General features: G+C 37.6%; 1 protein-coding gene across 1 annotated transcript in view; it reads left to right on the top strand.

Annotated features, from left to right (window-relative positions):
* Positions 1–18,333, top strand: part of LOC140530904 (A-kinase anchor protein 9-like) — a 49,827-nt gene that overhangs the window by 16,325 nt on the left and 15,169 nt on the right. Inside the window, exons 3-5 of the mRNA XM_072650028.1 lie at positions 9,050–9,094; positions 12,000–12,050; positions 12,386–12,556. Coding sequence (XP_072506129.1) covers positions 9,050–9,094; positions 12,000–12,050; positions 12,386–12,556 — 267 coding nt within the window. The remainder of the gene's footprint in view (positions 1–9,049; positions 9,095–11,999; positions 12,051–12,385; positions 12,557–18,333) is intronic.

The raw sequence follows: 18,333 nt of genomic DNA, 5'->3' as shown, positions 1-18,333 counted from the left end.
TCTGTGACTCTTTCTGAACTGTTTTTGGTCTTTTTCTGTGTTAATGTACTTTTCATCTGACTACTTTTGGGAAATGCCTTTGGTCCTCATTGAAACAGTCATCATAAAAATAAATGGCCCAATTCTGGTTGGTTCCCTTTTTATCTGCTTATTCAAGGACATTATAGGCTAGTGGTTACTTAGAATGGAAAGGAAGACACCTAAGTAGTTTTATACAGAGTTGGCATCATATTTTCCCATCTGGGTGTAGCATGAGGCTTGTTGTCAGGGTCATGTACCTACTACACTTACCTCAACTGTGGACAAATAGTGTTTAGGCCTGACATCTTTTTCAAATTAGTCTGAGAGCTACAAATTTATAACTCATTTATCTATATTAGATCCATTGGAGAAATTAAATTTCTTAAGTTGATGTTTTATTAACTTGATAAAATTGTAACATCTTTTTACATTTAAGTAGCAATTGAACTAATTTTGCAATAATTTGGATTGCTTAATAGCCTTAATAAGGTTTAAAAAAACAAAATTTAATAGCTAACTAATTAGCATTTTCATTAAATGAAATAGCATATCTCCTTTGACCCATTGTCATATTTTGAGTATGTTTGTAGGTGTAGCTACAAAAACTTGTGTGTGAGAAGAATTTTCGTTGTTCCACTTTTCAGTATCTGGAGCAAAGGCTCTCAAACTTTGTGTTGTCTCAGAGTGCTCTCTAGGCCAGAAGAAATACCCAGTACTTATTAAGTATTTGTATTGCGTATTAAGTACTTAGTTCCAAACAACTTCATAAGTATTCATATCCTAACAACTTAGTAATAACTATTTGAAAAAATAATGCACATAAAGTGAAAAAAAAAGATTTTTTATTTTATTCTTAAATTACCATAGTTACTTCAAAGTGGGATGTGTATACTTTTTAGGCACAATTTCTTAAACACTGGAATTAGATTTAACACCACCATCCTCATTTCCTGTGGTGTTTGTGTCCATGTTTCCCTCAGAATTTTAAAATTTCACTGGGTTGCTATGGTGTCAGCAAAATTTGAGAATCAGGTATCTAGGGTGTTATCTTGGAGGTAAAACAGAACACTAACACTGACTTCTTCCAGGATGTATGGTATCAAAGGAGTTATATTTTCCTCCTAATTCAGAGGATAGTCGGGGGAATTTTAGTCTGGAAAGCAGAATACTGTAACAAGAGAAAAAAAGAGAGAGGGCACAGGGTGAGCTGAATATGAGGGGTGATATCTAAAAAAGAAAATTCAGAGTTGAGAGGAATGTACTGGGAAAAAGAGAAAGGGAGAGCTACAGTATAGTAAATCATCTCACATAAAAGAGACAAGAAAGAACTTTTACAATGGAGGGGATGAGGGGGAAGGTGAGAGGGAATAAGTGAGCCTTACTTTCATCGGATTTGGCTTCAGGAAGGAATAATATACATGCTCAGATGGGTATGGAAGTTTATCTTACCATATAGTAAAGTAGGGGGGAAGGAGAGAAGGGAGGGGTATAATAGAAGGGTTTGCAGACTAGGGAAAGTGAAAATCAGAAGCAAACACTTTGGTAGAGGGACAGGTGAAGGGAGAGAATAGAATAAATGGAGGGCAGGACAGGATAGAGGGAAATAGTTAGTCTTTTACTACGTGACTGTCATGGAAATGTTTTGTATGACTACACATATGTAACCTTTATCGAATTGCTTACCTTCTCAATGAAGGTGGATAGGAATGAGAGATGGGAGAGAATGTAGAACTCAAATCTTTAAAAAGAGTGTTAAAAATTGTTTTTACATGCAGTTAGGAAATAAGATATATGGGCAATGGGGTATAGAAATTTATCTTGCCCTATAGGAAAATAGAAGGGAAGGGGATAAAGGAGGAAGTGCTGAGAGAAGGGCAGGTAGATTGGAGGAGAGGGTAATCAGATTACATGCTGTCCTGGAGTTGGGGGAGGGTACAGATGGAGAGAAAATTTGAAATTCAAAATTTTGTGGAAGTGAATGTTGACAAATGAAAATAATTTTTTTTTTAAAAACAGTATGCTTCTTTTAATCCTTAAGGAGTTTAAAAGTCCATTACTATATATATATGCCAGCCTTCTCCACAAAAACCTCTTTATACTAACTAGCCCATCCTGCATATGACATTCCCATGTGTGCTTACCATCGAAGTAAAACCCAATTCAAAGTGCCATTTTCACAAGCTTGTGGTTGGTAGTACAAGTATTATTATCTTCATTTTTACATACGAGGAAACTGAGGTTCTGAGACACAGAGCCAGAGGCTTGAACCCTTGGTGCTCTTATTCCAGTACCAGTGATTTGAACCCTCAGTACTTTTATTCCAATACCAGTGATTTTTCCAATAGATTCTCCTTTGTCAAAGGACCGAATACCAGCCACCAATGACAGTGTGCTAAGCCTCGATGTCAGTTCCAAAAAAAGAGTTAGAAAAAATATTTTTGAACAGTAGCATTGTAGTTGGAATAATTGTATCCTCCCAAGATGACTCCTTCAAGCCTCATTTGGAAATTTAAATTTATGCTAATTCAAAAATGAAATTGTTCTTTTATAATCCCACCTCATACATATTGATAGGAAAAGGTAACAGTTTAGTCAAGCAAGGTCTTGCAACTGAACACCCCTCCCCCCAAAAAAATCCAAGGTCTTTTTGAGGATATGGGATTTTTATGAAGGTACTGGGAATTTTCTCCTGAACAGTTTGAAGCTCTCCTGTTTCCTCCAGAAGCCCAGAGCCAGGGCCTTTTTACCTAGGCACCCTATAGAACCAGCATTTTACTGTCCTGCAGTTTTGTTGTAAAAAATGCATCAGCTGCTGCTCTTTTAGGTTTCTAGTATTATCTGCCAAGCCAAGGGACGGGATGTTGCTGCTTGGGGAAAAAAAGATCGTCCAACCCCTTTAGGGTATTTATCAGGTCTCTAGTTTGTGCTTCTTTTAGAAACCTCCCCAGGGCAGAGTAAGAAGCTGAGACTTTGAGAGGTTTAGTCATTTACCCAGAGAACAGCCACAAGTCAGGCCTTGGAGGAAGCAGGTACTGGAGATACAGATCTGAGTTAAAAGAAAGACCATCCCTGCCCTCATTGAGGAGCTGCATAGCACCATACAAAAGGGAAGTGAAAAGTGAGGAGGGAGGGTGGGAATAATGGTGAGAGAGTCAGGAGCAGAGCCAGAAAGGGAATGGAGGTGGGCTGGCCCAAGCCCTCTCCAATATGGAGATCCAGGGGGATAAGGAAGCTGGCATGACCACATGGTGTTTCAGGAGAAGTAGAGCCCAGGTGCCCAGGGAAGTTCCAGAGAAAATCAGAAGCAGAGCTGGGAGTCATGTCTTTTTACTATTTGTTAGCAGAGCCTTGAAAACCCCAGGGTTATGTGTTCATTTGAATGTGGGGGACTCTTAAATGCATGTATAAGTGTTCAAAGTATAAATGAAAAAGCACCAGGCTTAGAATTAGGAGGTCTGAGTTCTAGTCTCAGCTCTGACCCTTGGTGGATAGGTAGCCTCTGCTTTTTTAAAAGAGGGATAATCCTGAGGGCATTGGACTAGAGGGTCTCTAAGGGCTCACCTATCTCTGCGTTTATGGTCCTGCGATTTTCCCACAGTTGTTTTGAGAGAAAAGTTAATGTTATGTTCTAAACTTTTAAAAACTCCAAGCAAATCAGAGGAGTTGTTATTATAGTTGCAGATACAGAACTGAAAAAATACTCCTTATTTCTGCTTTCTGGCAGCACACTGACAGGTTTTTGTTTTTTTTTTTTTACATCTTTTTTTTTACATTTTTTAACATCTCTAAATTCTAAAGATCCCATGATAATATTTTCATATTACAAGTTCAAACTAAAGACCTTCAACCTATTTCTAGTGTCTCTTGGAGATTCACCAACACAATAAAAGCTTACTTAGGGGCAGCTAGGTGGTGCAATGGATAGAGCACCAGTGCAGGAGTCAAGAGGACCTGAGTTCAAATCTCACCTCAGACACTTGACACTCACTAGCTGTGTGACCTTGTGCAAGTCACGTAACCCCAGTTGCCTCATCCTGGGTCATCTCCAGTCATCCTGATGAATATCTGGTCACTGGATTCAGATGGCTCTGGAGGAGAAGTGAGGCTGATGACCTGCCCAACCCTCCCTCATTGAAAACAAAGTCAAGTGCAAGTCATGTCATTATTTCTCTGATGACATGGTCTTCTTCGGCAACGAAGGACGAACACACACGCAAAAGCTTACTTACACTAACCAGTTTTAGACTAAATTTCCAAAGTGCATTTCTTCCCACAGTCTCATAAAGTAGGTTGTATTGTACAAAATGTTGTTATCTCCCTCTTTCAGATGAGGAAACTGAGGCTTATAGAGCTGAAGGTGCTTGCCCAGCTAATCAGTGGTAGAAGTGGGACTTACTTTTCCACCATACTTTGCTATGAAATTATTTTGAATAATAACTAATACTTAGGTGACACTTTTAGCTTTGCTAAGTACTACACATACATCTCATTTAATCCAGACTCTAGAATACTTTGAAAGAGATGTAGAATTAGCAGATGACTCTTGAAGGGCCAGAAATGATTTAGTCCTATCTGAGGGCTCGGTAGGTTGAGAGATATAGATAGTGTGTGGCAGAGCGCTTTCAGTAGATCATGGTTTGTGTTTCCTCTCCCCTTCTGTGATGTTTTGTAGGCTTCTCAACTTTTCTGCGTCCAAAACAGAACTTGTCTTTCCTTGCCCACCTCCACCTACCCCCTTTTTCTCTATAGGACACCACTCCCTTTCTAGTCACATGTATTTGAGACTTTAATTTCCCTTAATCAACAGGTATTTATTAAGCATGAACTATTGTGCCAAATGCTGGGGACATAAAGAAAAAGGAAAAATAATCAGTTCCTTCCAGGAACTAATATTCACACATCTAATTAGGGCAAAGGGTTTTCAGTTCTACCTTTCTAACTTTTTGTCTCACTGGTGCCTTAGTGAGGGATTAGCTCTAAAGTATAGAAACAAATAAGGATATCTATGATTGTGGAAGGAAGGAGAATCAGTGTGGATGCCCAGAAGACTCATCAGTCAAGTTCAGTTTTACGCTGAAGACTTCTCGATTATGTTCCTAATTTGAAACCAAGTTTTTGAGGTTTACGTCAACCCCTGCCCCTGCTGATCCTCATCCATATTTCCCCCTTCTGGCTTATAGATTTCCTCCAATAATAAGTATAAGAATAATAGCTAGCATGTATACAGCACTGTAAGGTTTGCCAAGTGCTTTATAAATATTATCCCACAGCAGCCCTGGGAGATGAGGAAAATGAAGCAGACCAGAGGTTAAGTGACTTGCCAAGGGATTCAGCAGTCTTATCTACTGCTCCACCTAGCGCAGGTGAAGAAAATATAAGTATATTCTCTTAAAATCAGCACTCTCCCCATTCTTTTCCTTTTGAATAAGATGCGTGCTTCCAGAAAGTATTCTAGATCTAAGTCTTATCTCCCCTCACTGGCAATTATGAAGTCAAATTTACCTTCTGACATTGGGGTCACTAGTCAGTTTTGCTTGTCACCCACACTTTGTATGCCATTGTGTACTTGTTGCAGCTTTTGGAGCTATCAATTTTATTTCTGGCTTCTTTCTTACACCTTGGCTGTTGTGAATGTGTAGGTGCCACTACTGTTGTTCCATTCTGTGTCAAGCTTGACTTTCCCTTTCCCTTCTCGTTTTAAACACTCACCTTAAAAGCAGCCGTGACACTGTGGATAGTGTTGGATGTGGATGAAGTCTGGAAGACCTAAGTTCAAATTCTGCCCCAAACAAGCCACTTAATCTTATTTACCTCAGTTTCTCTATGTATGTAAAAAGGAGATGATAATAGAGTGTTTTGAGAATAAAACTGATGTTATATAATGCCTTACAATTATTTTCCAGTTTTATTCTGAAAAACTAGAAAATAATTGTAAGGCATTATATAACATCAGTTTTATTAGTATGCCCTTTGGATTACATTTGTCCAGCTACTGGCAAATCTATTCTTTTTAGCCATTATTATGCATACTGCTTCACTGTCCAGGTGCCATTTTTATGATGTAAGCTGTGGCCCATAAATTCAAATTCATTTATTGGATGCCAACTAAAGCTCTTGCCTTTGATGAATAGCATTTATGAAATTACCACCCATACTGCAGAGTCTTTCATTTGTGCAGGACTTTCAAACTTTAGTAATTCTTTATAGATTCCTTCTGAAAGTATCACTTATATTTAGATGAATCCCAGAAGTGGTTAGTTGTTCAATCATTTAGTCATGTCCAACTTTTTGTGACCCCCATATAAGGCTTTTGTGGCAAAGGTACCGGAGTGGTTAGCCATTTCCTTCTCCAGTAGATTAAGACACATAGAGGTTAAGTGACTTGCCCAGGGTCACTCAGCCAGTGAGTATCTGAGGCCAGATTTTAACTTAGGGTTTCCTGACTCCAGCCCCAGTGCTCTATCCACTGAACTACCTAGCTGCCTCCATAAAATGTGTATTTTGTCTATATGTATACGTATGAACATAAACTTGATGTGCCTATGTGATAGACATGCATGTATGTGTCTATATGCATATACATGTGTATTTGTTCAGTTGTTTTCAGTCATAGCCCACTCTTCGTGACCTCACTTGGGGTTTTCTTGGTAAAGATCCTAGAGTGGTTCGCCATTTCCTTGTCTAGCTCATTTTACAGATGAGAAACTGAGGCAAACACAGGGTTAAGTGACTTTCCCAGGGTCACTTAGCTAGGAAGTGCCTGAGATTGGATTTAAAGCCAGGATGAGCAGTGTTTCTGACTCCAGGCCCCATGCTCTATCCACTGCACCACCAAGCTTCCCTATACTGAAGTGGTAGTGGTAGTCGTTCAAGTTAGGCTTGACAAGTTTTAAATTGTTGTAAGTTACATCCTGTATACTTGCCTGTCTCCGTATCAGTCAGTCAGTCAATGATTCATCAAGTATTTATTAAATGCCTACAGCGTGCTTGGTGCTTGGAACAGAAATAGAAAGAATGAAGCAATCTCTACTCTTAAGGAGCTTATATTCTGACGGGGAGACAACAAGAATATGTACAAACATTTAGAATAAACGTAAGGAAAATGAATGCAAGTTAGTTAAATACAAAGTAATTTGAGAAGACAGCGGTTGGAGAGATCAAAAAAGGCTTCCTGCAGAAGATGCTGCTTTATATGTGTGTTAAAGAAATGAAGGGATTCTCTTAGGCCACAGTGAGGAGGGACAATGCATCGTAGGCCTGTGGGAGGGCCAGGGCCCAGGCTGCAAGACAAGAATCAGCAGCGTAAAGAAGGTTCTGGGAGACCAGAGAGACAGGCGGGGCCAGTTAAAAAGAAAGGAGCTTTAAAAGCTAAACAGAGCTCTTCCATATTATCTGACAGGCAAAAACCAATGAATCTAGGTGAAAAGTAGTGAGGGCCTGAATTAAGGTGGAGGCTGTGTGAGTCTTGCGAAAGGGTTGTATACTAAGATGTGTAACTAGAAACAGAAATATTTGGCCACTGATAGGAAATGTGGGGTAGGAGAGATTAAGGAGTCAAGTATAGTGCCAAAGTTACAAACCTGGAAGGCTAGAAAGGCGGTGAGCACACTTGTAGGAGGAATGAGTCTCCACCACTCCTCTCTCTTCTTTCACTCACCCTGGTTGTTTTCCTGGAGGCTTCTATGGCTCTGCAAGTTATTTTGTTTCAGGGGGAAATAGATGAAATACTGTTCTGGGAGCAACTGATGCCTGATAATAACAAAGTGGTAGGAAAACGTGAAGTTTCTGGGCATCTGCGTGAAGAAGAGCAGCGTCTGGGATCGCCCCAAGGAGGGAGCAAGGGAGATGGGGACTGAGAAACTGGCTGCATAGCAGGGCGAGGGAGAGCTACAGGAGGGGGGAGCAGGGAGCCATGCAGTGACGGGAAGGAATGGAGGTGCCTGGAGGAGCCCCGGGCAGAAGTGGACCTGGGGATTTGGGTGGTAGGGTGCCTTAGCTCGGGCACTCTCAGCACTGGGAATGGAAAGATGAACAATGAGACACCACCAAGTGCAGACAAGGGCTGCAAGTTTTAGCAACCGTCAGTTCTTTCTTTGGGGATGGATACCATTTTTCATCGTAAGACCTTTCTAGGTGTCTTGGATCATTGTATTACTGAGAATAGCAAAGTCCTTCACAGCTGATCATCTTAGAATATTACTATTACTTTGTACACTGTACGTTTCATTTTGCATCAGCTCGTGGAAGTCCAGGTTTTTCTGATAGCACAGGCAGGATAAATATTTTAATAGACTAAGATGAAGGGCATTTTATAAATGTTTGTTGAATGAATAAACCATCTTTTTTAAAAAAATTAGCTCATTTCAAAATTCCCTTCAACTCTAAATTTCTGTAGTTCTTCCTGTCAAAGTAGTGAGATTTCTGTGAAAGCAGCTTTCTAAGTTTCCTTTAGGTAAAGATCAATAGAATGTGATTTATTTTTTAATCTATACAATGTACACTAATCCTTTGTTCAATTGGATGGTATAGAACACTGTCCTAGGCATTGTAAATGGAAGTAATCTATGGTATTATATATTTAATAAAAACCTTTTTGTTGTTAAGTCATTTCAGTGACATCCAGCTCTTCACGCTCCCGTTTTGGGTTTTCCTGGCAGAAGTGCTGGAGGGGTTTGCCATTTCCTTCTCCAGCTCGTTTTACAGCTGAGGAAATGGAGGCAAACAGATTGAGTGACTTGTCCAGGATCATGCAGCTAGTATGTGTCTGAGGCCAGGTTTGAATTCAGGAAGATGACTCTTCCAGACTCCAGGTCAAGGCCTCTAGCCTAGCTGCCCTTGGTGAAAATACCTCATGATAAGTCTCGAACATCTCACCATGTTGAAAGACATTCGTAATTTTCAGATCAGGTTATGAGAATTTAAAACACTTGACTTGTTTTTAGAGATTTTTAAACTTTCTACGTGTTAATTATAGTAAAGTATAAAAATAGTAAACACATTATAACATTTTTGTTTGTTTTAATTTTAGATGGAAAGTGAAATTTCAACTACTACGGATGATTATAGTTCAGAGGTAAGATTAAATGATCTTGGTGTTTCAGATATCAAAAAGTTGAACTAAGAGTTTTAAATATTTCTAGTGGCTCAAACCCTTCCCCCACTTTATTTTTAAAGTATTTCATAAGATGATAAATTTAAAAAAACATTTTAAATTATTTTATCTTATGGTCTCTCTTGAAATTGTTAAAGTAGTAAATCTATTTGACTCGTTTCAGTCTTATTCACTTAGACCTTCCATTATTGTCTCTGTATTTTCCATTTATGTGGTTGTGTGTGTATGTATGTACGTACCAACATGTATGTATACACACATCTACATATACACATATATATCTCCTATTATTGTATTCCTAGTATAAGTGACAACTGAAAGATTGCTACATGTACGTGAAGTAGAATATGCTCTGTAATTCTCTCTTAATATTTAATGTCTGCTTGAATTCTTGTTAATTATGTTAATTTTTTATTTTGAAAAAGTGTTGAGATACGGTTACTCTTTTTAGATAGTAAAGCTGATCTAGAAATTGCATAATTGTAAGAAATATCTTGTGTCTACATCAGTGACATGTAAACATACATCATTTTGTGATTTCATTTACCTTTCTTTTATTTTATTATTTTCTTTGGCCCAGAGACACAGAAAATAGTATTTTTTATCTGAATGGTTCAGCCCTTCAATCTAGATCCATTGACCTAAACACTTAAGAATATTCATTTCCTTCGGTGTTTAATTAAAAAAGCATCATGGTGTTACTTTGGGAAGAAAAATCAACCACTTTACATTAATTGTAGGCTGTAAGGGGAATGAAAGTTTAAGTTTTTAAGAATTTTGTTTGTATAGAGCATTTATTTAGTATTTGAGCTGAGATATGAAATGATGAGAACATGATTAAAAAGTGCTAATTTTTTTTTTTCCTTAAAAAATACTTATGGAAAGGGAAATTAGTACTAGAAAATCTGGATATTTATTAGCAAATTTGTCCTTGATTTACATACTGTAGGACCAGTGAAGTGCTGCTAAAAATTTATCATCATCCTAACAGAGAGAAGAGTTAAACAAAACCCCTCAAGACAAATTTGAATTTTTAATTGCAAAAACAAAAAATACAGTAATGGGGACTTTATAGATTTGGTATGAAAAAATATCTTGGTCCTCTTACTAACAACTTGTGAGGCAATCTTTATCTTGGCTCCTTTGAGAAATTTTCTGCATTCTTATTGTGTACAGAAAACATGCTACAGAAAATGATAACAGTATTTTAAATCATTTGGTGTTGCTTGAAGTGAATGAAAACAGAAGTTTAAGGAATTTTTATGACCTTGATCTCAGCAAAAAGAAGTAGGGATCAGCTCCATCTGAGAGTGATAAGAAAGAAAGGTTGAGCTAGAGAAAGGGACAAGGTTTGGGAAGGATAATATGGAGTTAATAAAATAAGAGATATAAGAATTCCTCTTAGCAATGAAGACCTATCTGTAATTAGATAGTAGGGAGGCCCCTTGAAATTCTTAAGCAGACAAGTATCATAGTGTGAAATTACATCCTTGGATAACAAATCTTATTTCTTTTGGTATTTTGAAGTTAATCATTTTTTGCCTGCATAAATGAACCTCATTTGGAACTTCTTTGAGATTCAGCCAAACCGCATTAAGTCCACCTCTGCCAGATCAGGTCATTGTTGCTCACTGCCCAAGTTAGAGCAGCAGAAACACCTAATGTGATCTTTTCAGACAAAATCCTTTTTATCATTGTGGTCATGACAAGCACCCACAAACACAAGGATTTCTCTACGAAGGGGACTTCATGTAAATCTATGACTGTCTACTATGGACTGCTTGGGTGTTTTTCCTGTGCTTCAGATTTAAGATGAAAGTCCAACACTGCCCTCTGTATCTGCATTGCCCTTCGGTTCTCTTCTGTTTATTTTTTAAATTATTCATCCACCTTTTTTTCTTTTCTTTTTCTTTTTTTGGAGATCACTATCACCACCTCTCCAAAATGCCCCACCAAAAAAGCTGCCTTCCTCCCTTATAATAAGAAAAGTGTAGTCACACAAAGCAGATCCACACATTGATCACGTGGCACTCTTTTAAAAGCTAGAAATAGCTGTTCTGTCCATCAGTCCCCACCCCAGATTTTTCTGCCCTGTTCTCATCCTTTTCTTTCCATGTGTCCTCATGTTTTCCCCCGAACTCTTCCTTCCTAACTTTCCTAGTTCTGTTGAATAGTGCCACTCCATCCTTCTATTGGCTCATGTTTCTACTCTTGGGAAGAGCTGTAGTGGCTCCTGTTGAAGAACACTGGAGATTAGCCTGTGTTGACCTGCAAAAGGGCAGAAATAAGGAAAAAAACAGTCATGTGGAGATGGATGTTCTTAATAGATTGGGCAGGGGTGAAGATTGGTAGGGCAAGTGGGGGTGGGGAGAGAGGCAGGATTGGCAGGATGTTCCAAGCCTTGTCTTTAGTAATTTTATGTGAGCTTCCATCTTAACATCATTTTCATCTTACTACCAGCCTCCTGAATATTTGTATTAATGTTGTAATATTAACCCAACACTAGTAAGCCATTGGATTGGAAATGGGATGTGGCATGAATGTACCTTAAATATAGCAATTGAAAAGAAAAATTTTGATGAGATGTTTCATAAGAACTGAACTAGTTTCTCACAATTTTGTTAAGACAACTTAACTATTTTTGTCACAATTGAAATATTTTATCCTTCTGAAATGGAAAGTGTACTTATTTTGAATTGCAGTTCATTATATCCTTATCATGCATCTGTAAAAATTTAGTCTGAATTGAATAAATTACTAATGAAGCATTTTTTGTCACAAGTTTTCTAGAGAAAAAATATATTTCTATTAGCTATAGCTTGTTTTCTTTAAGTTCATGACGTATTAAGAAATTGTTCTTATACAGGTAAATGGTTGCAGTTTGGTGCAAGCAGATATTCCTACCAATTTATTAATGGTACAGTATTACCAGTTATTTAATAATAATAACAATGTTTAATACTAAGAGCACTTGTCTACTAGCTTACTAATCAGTCTTTTCTTCTTTATGTGGTGCTATCTTTGTGATGTATACATGCCTTTAACCTCATACAAGACATTTGTTTTTTGTTAAAAAGCTTAACATTAACAGAATTTTCAACTATTCTTTATGTCAGAACTTGCAAAGTTCAAATTACATTAACCACACAGCAGGTCAATAAGCTCTTAGATGATATGGAAATCAGAATTTGGATAAGTTCCTCTTGAGGAATGCTTTAAGTACTGATTTTTAAGGAACTTGAATTGATTTAGGAAGAAGAATTTGGAGTTGGTGAGTCTTACTCAGAGCAAGGAGCACAGTTTCCTTCGAAACGACTAGAGATGATGGAGAATGAATTGGCTGGGAAACAGCAAGAGATTGAAGAGCTAAACAGAGAACTTGAGGAAATGAGGGCAGCATATGGCACGGAAGGATTCCAACAGGTGTGCTTACCTTATGTTGCTTTCTGTTTATCTCTTATCAAACAGAAACCCTGATATCAGTTAGGAGTGCATGACCATTATTTAGAGATGGTTTTAAACAGGAATGTTAAAGTTATAGTTGTCCTAATATAAATTGGACTCCTGACACATTTCATTCATATTCCATGGTCACAATTTTCAGTCCTTGTACATTGTGTGGATAATATTCGGAAAATAAATCTTAAGAGTCATTTGTTGGAGGTTTTTAAAGTATATAATAGGAAAACCTTATTCATCAAGCTTTCCTGGTATCAGCCTGCGCAGAGAATGAATTCTTGCTATGCCTGACCAGATTCGCTGCAGACCATAGGCTACAGATATACAGTGGAACTTGGAGAATATGAAAATGTATCATTTGCTTCTTGATTTAAAAGAGACCTGTCTTTTGAACATGTTGAGATTTTGGTACCATTGACATTTGTATTATTATAATATCTGTCTGTTTCTCATTCCATTTAAAATTTATTGGTCTTTATTTTTCTTAATTGCTTTGTATTTCATATTTCTGCATTTAAGTTTTACAAAAATTCCCTTTTTTCATTTATTTGCAGTAATTTCTAAAGAACCTTTAGTAGTTTAAGCAGTATTTAGTTGAATTCTTTATTGCTGTGTTTTTGATTGCTATTCAATAGGTTAATTTCAGGAGGTTAATTTTTTGGTAACTGAATTAAAGATTAGTTATAATTTTTTGTTATTTAGTCTTTCTCAGTTGTGTCTGACTCTTCATGACCCCATTTGGTGTTTTCTTAGCAAAGATACTAGAGTGGTTTTGCCATTTCCTTCTTTATCTCATTTTACAGATGAGGAAACTGAGGCAAACTTGCTCAGGGTCACACAGCTAGTAAGTGTTTGAGGTTGGATTTGACCTGAGGAAGAGGCATCTTCCTGACCCTAAGCCTGGGGCTCCATCCATTGGACTACCTAGAGGCCCCAGTTATAATAATAACAGCCATAAATTTGTATGGTACTTCATGATTTACCTAGTTCTTTTTAAGAATTTTTCAAGTTCTTAAAGTTCTTTTAAAAGAACTGTTTACATATGTTATTGTTGTAATAACTCTAGGAGGTAGATCGAGCAGATGGTACTATCCACATTTAACCAATGAATAAGCTGAGGCTCAGAGCTCAACCCCAAGGTCACACAGCTAGTAAAAGATAGAAGTGAGCCTGGATACCGGCTTTTCTGTCTTCATGTCTTTCACTGTATTTCATGTGTCATCCTGTAATAACAGTGTTGGACACTGTTTTATGGCAGTCCACATAGACAATTGTGACTTTAAAGCACTGCGGTTGCATAGTTGGCGTGAGTTCTTATGGGGGCTCTCAAGTGTATTGGGTGACCACTGATGACAGGCCTGTTCTCCTTAGGATACAATGAAAAAGAGAAAAAAATCACTGTAGTTAGAGTGACATTTCTGGTGATTACAATTGCTGACAGAAGAAAGCACTCCTACATGTTCCTTTGTAGGTATTCATAGAGACAAGAATAAGGGTATGTCAGTAATATTCTGTTTACTTGATGTCTTCAAAATGAACATGAGGGAAGGTGGAATTTTCTTTTTCCTAGTGGATAGTTAACATGTCTTCATATTCTGTCAAACTAGGAAATCAAAATACTTTTCAGTTAAACTAGTGAGTCAGAAAATCTAAAGTACCAACTTAGAACAAGGGTAGAAGAAATTGATTTGACTGATCTAATAGGAATACATCCATCTGCTATTTAAAAAAAATAACATCTACCCTCTCTGTTAAGACCATCAAGAAGGTAGAACATTCCAGAAAAGCTCCTGTGGCAATGAAGTCCAATGCTGAACAGTTTTCACTGAAAACACTTCATGAGTATACGGAATGGTTTTACTAGTTTTGTATTTTTATTTTCCCACAAGTATGGGAATATGTCAAAACAAAGAATTTGGTGACCACATGTTTGCACCCTGCTTGCATAATATTATTGCACTAGCAAAAATATTACCCATTTTTGGGAAAGAGGAATACAGGCTTTTGCTTTTGGATGATTTGTAACATGTTTTATATCATTGAATATTTTGAAGATTCTAAATTTATGTGAAAAAATTTTGCTATGAAATTGATTATGAAATCCTTTTGAAGGGTACCTCAATTAAATCATGTGTCTATTTCCTCCATATTTAGGAAGAAATAGCAAAATTCTGTATTTTCTCCATAAATATTCAGGAATAATTCCTCTTTTACTATAAAGTCTCTTGGTAGGGGATTCTCATTTCCTCTATGATTTTGTTTTTCTCTCTGGACCAGAAATCCTAGAACCCAGTGTTTCAATTAACTTTACCAGGAAAATCACTTTAAAAATCATTCAGCTTTATGACTAACATTACTGTCATCCATCTTTTATGGCTACACAAGTATATGTCCGGAATAAAAGATTTATTCCTTTAATAAATATTGTGAGTAAAACAGTGCTTTCCTTTGAAAGCTCCATTTGGTATGTCTGTGGCATACATAGGTAAGAAATTTTGTGTAAAATAATAGTTACTTTCCTTAGAAAAAATGCAAAGCAAAAGTTTATTTAGGGAAAACACAAATTCAGAATTACAGATTTTAATGTTCTTGCCTATTGAAGTTGTTCAGAATAATTGAGTGATTTTATTGTCAAGATGAAAAATAATGATAGTAACAATGCAGATATTATAACTCAAAAATAAAATGTAACAAGTACTCTGTGTGTTATTGGCGTTTAGAGATATTGGTGATGTCCTTGTCAAGGAAGACAATGAAGACATTATATATCAGTCTATATTCTCATGATCACATGGATATGAGTATTCCTACCGTTGTTATCAGTAACGGTCCATTCACACCTTGTCATCCTTTGCAATAATTGTTTGAGCCCATGCATAATTTTTACCTAGAGTTAGACTAGAACCACTGAGCATTCCTGACCAGAAGCATATAATGGTCAGACACACTGTACTTTAGGAACATCAGTTTAGCAGCGATGCAGCTTGGGCAAGGCCAGAGGCAAGGACACCAATTAGGAGGCAATCCGGTAACATAGGGAGAGGGCATGAGGACCTGAACTAGGGTGATGGCCATGGGAATATTTGTATCTCATATAACTATAGCATTTGCTATGATATATTATATATATATATATACATATATTATATAATAGCATGTATTGAACTACATGCTGATTGATTTAATGAAGAACACGACAGATCTGAGAGAGGGTTGAGGGTTAGAACTAGCGATTTTTGACAACTGTTTGACTGTAGGGATGAGGGAATGGGAAGAAGCTAGTCTAATGGAGTGAAGATATTTACTATGTTACTGTTATTTTAGGAAACTTTGATTTCTCAAGTATAGGCGTTCCTTCTGGTCAACAAAGGAATTGCAACCCTTCCATAATTTATTTAGATGTCTTCAGGAGTTTCCGTGGCTCCCATGTTCGTCATCCTAAAATTAATCTGATCATGAGTTGCTTTCATTTAGCTAATTGGGTAGTAGAATGACGTACACACTTTTGTTAATGTAGCCTAAAATTATATTCCCTTTTGTTTTGATTGACTATGCAATGTTGCTGGTTCATTGATCTCTAAAGTTCACTAAAACACAGAGACCATTTCTCCAGGAACTGTGTGTAGATTCATCTCCCTCAGCATGCACTTGTACTTTTATTTTTTAACCTAAATTCAGCACCTTATGTCTGTGTGTTTTATTTTAACTTATCGTTCCAGTCTGTTGAGATCTTTTGTGTTCCCAGTTCTGTCATGCAGGAGATTATCTGTCCCAGTTTTGTTTCACTATATATTTGATAAAATTCTTCATCTGAACTGTCAGTAAATTTTTTTTAACAGAACAGGGTCAAGGATAGAGTATCTAGTGGACAGAGCGGGTAGATATTTCCCTACAAATTGATATCATTATTTTAATCACCACCCCTGAATGTTCAGCCAGTTTTGAATTCACTTCATTGTATTATCAGGTCGCTAGGTGGCGCAGTGGATTGAGTCCTGAGTCTGGAGTCAGGAAGAATCATCTTCCTGAGTCCAAATGTTAGACACTTAGTAACTGTGTGACCCTGGGCAAGTCACTGAACCCTGTTGGCTTTAGTTTCCTCATCTGTAAAATGAGGTGAAGAGATGGCAAGCCACTCTAGTATCTCTTCTAAGAATATCCCACAGGGGGCCATGAAGAACAATTGTAAAATTATCATTTATTTTCCCTACTTATCCACCTTATCCACAAAGATCTCTCTAAAAGACAGAATCCACTATTTCCAAATCTCAAATAAATTGTAGGCATGTCTTTGACATCTTGAACCCACCATGTTTAGTATATATACTAAATTTGTTACTATAGCATGAGGGAATAATATCTGTGACCATTTCAAGATGTAGCACTAGGCTCTAACTAAAAAATATGCCTTAGATATGGAGATAACACCTACTTCTGAAAATTATGGAAACTCTTTCATGTGTCCATGAAAATGCAGTTCAAGCACAAGTGGGTTCAGGTTGTCAAATAGATTCTTTAATGATACATAGATCATAGATAGTTCTAAATGCTGCTGACAAGTCAGAAGACTAGTAGAAACTGTAAAGATTTTCTAGAGATTGAAAAACAAATGAGAAAAAGGCTTGTTTCAGTTTGGGTTCACTGCTTAAATTAAAGTTATGTTCTTAGGTTATACAACTTCACATTTCACCATTATGATGACAAACAAGCAAATGACCAGAAAGCAGGAGGTGTTATGGCATTGTGGATGAGCACTGGACCTATTTTGTCATCCCGGGCACGTGTCTTAGCTGCTTTGAGCCTCAGTTACCTTATCTGTAAAATGGCGAGCGAGTGACAACACTTATTTTATAGATCATCTTTGTAAAATATCTCCAAAGTGTTATATGAATGTGAGCTATTTTTTCCCACAAGAGAGCAAATTTTAGGGCCCATTCTAGGCAGTTCCTATTCGTTCCTTTGTCACAAACCATCTCTTTCTACAGTTATGTCTTTGGCTTTTCACAATAACTTATTCACAGTGGGAACCCTGAGTCATCAAGAAAAAAGGTCACTTAAATTCAGCATCCTCCATTTAAGAAGACAGCAAAGTATATCAAAACTTCCCCTGATTGTACTAGCTGGTCCACCTGTTTCTCTTGCTCCTTTCGCTGCCAGACTTTCTGAAAAAGTTGTTTGTACCTGGGACTCCCCTGAGGCCCTTCGAGTCTGGCTTCCCCACCATTGACCATGGGGACCTCATTGGACCTTCTTGTCTTCCCACCCTCTCTGTGCCGCTGCCCCTCCCACTTCCTCCTCAGTGTGTGTCTGGGCAGTGTGTAGTCAGCTGTCCTGATCGCTTGCCTTCTCTATCTGCCCCTGGTGACTGATTTACTTAGATGCTTCACCATACTTCTCACTATGGGCTCTTGGCTGTCCTTCCGGGAAAATAGCTTCTTTTTAGACAAAGTCTCTGGACCTGCCTTGCTCCACCTTTTCCCCTGCCATGTTCTTTTGAAGTCAGATAGGTGAAAGCTTCTAGAGCCATGCAGTCCTGAGGTCCATTCCACTGAAGCTCAGTAGTGACGACTGTGAGATCAGATTTCCTTCCTTGAACTAGCAGCTAGCTAGACTTTACTTTTCTGTTTTTCTGGGTGGGAGTATTAGGAGAAACTTATCAGAGGAAGCTATGCAGAATGACCACCCACTTAGGGTTTCAGGCTCTTTACAAACCAAAAATGCAACCCAAGTCAGCGAGGGAA

The sequence above is a fragment of the Notamacropus eugenii genome, chromosome 3, assembly GCF_028372415.1.
Source record: "Notamacropus eugenii isolate mMacEug1 chromosome 3, mMacEug1.pri_v2, whole genome shotgun sequence".
Lineage (NCBI taxonomy): Eukaryota > Metazoa > Chordata > Mammalia > Diprotodontia > Macropodidae > Notamacropus > Notamacropus eugenii.
The sequence above is the reverse complement of the archived record's forward strand: the minus strand, read 5'-3'. Positions and strand labels throughout refer to the sequence as shown.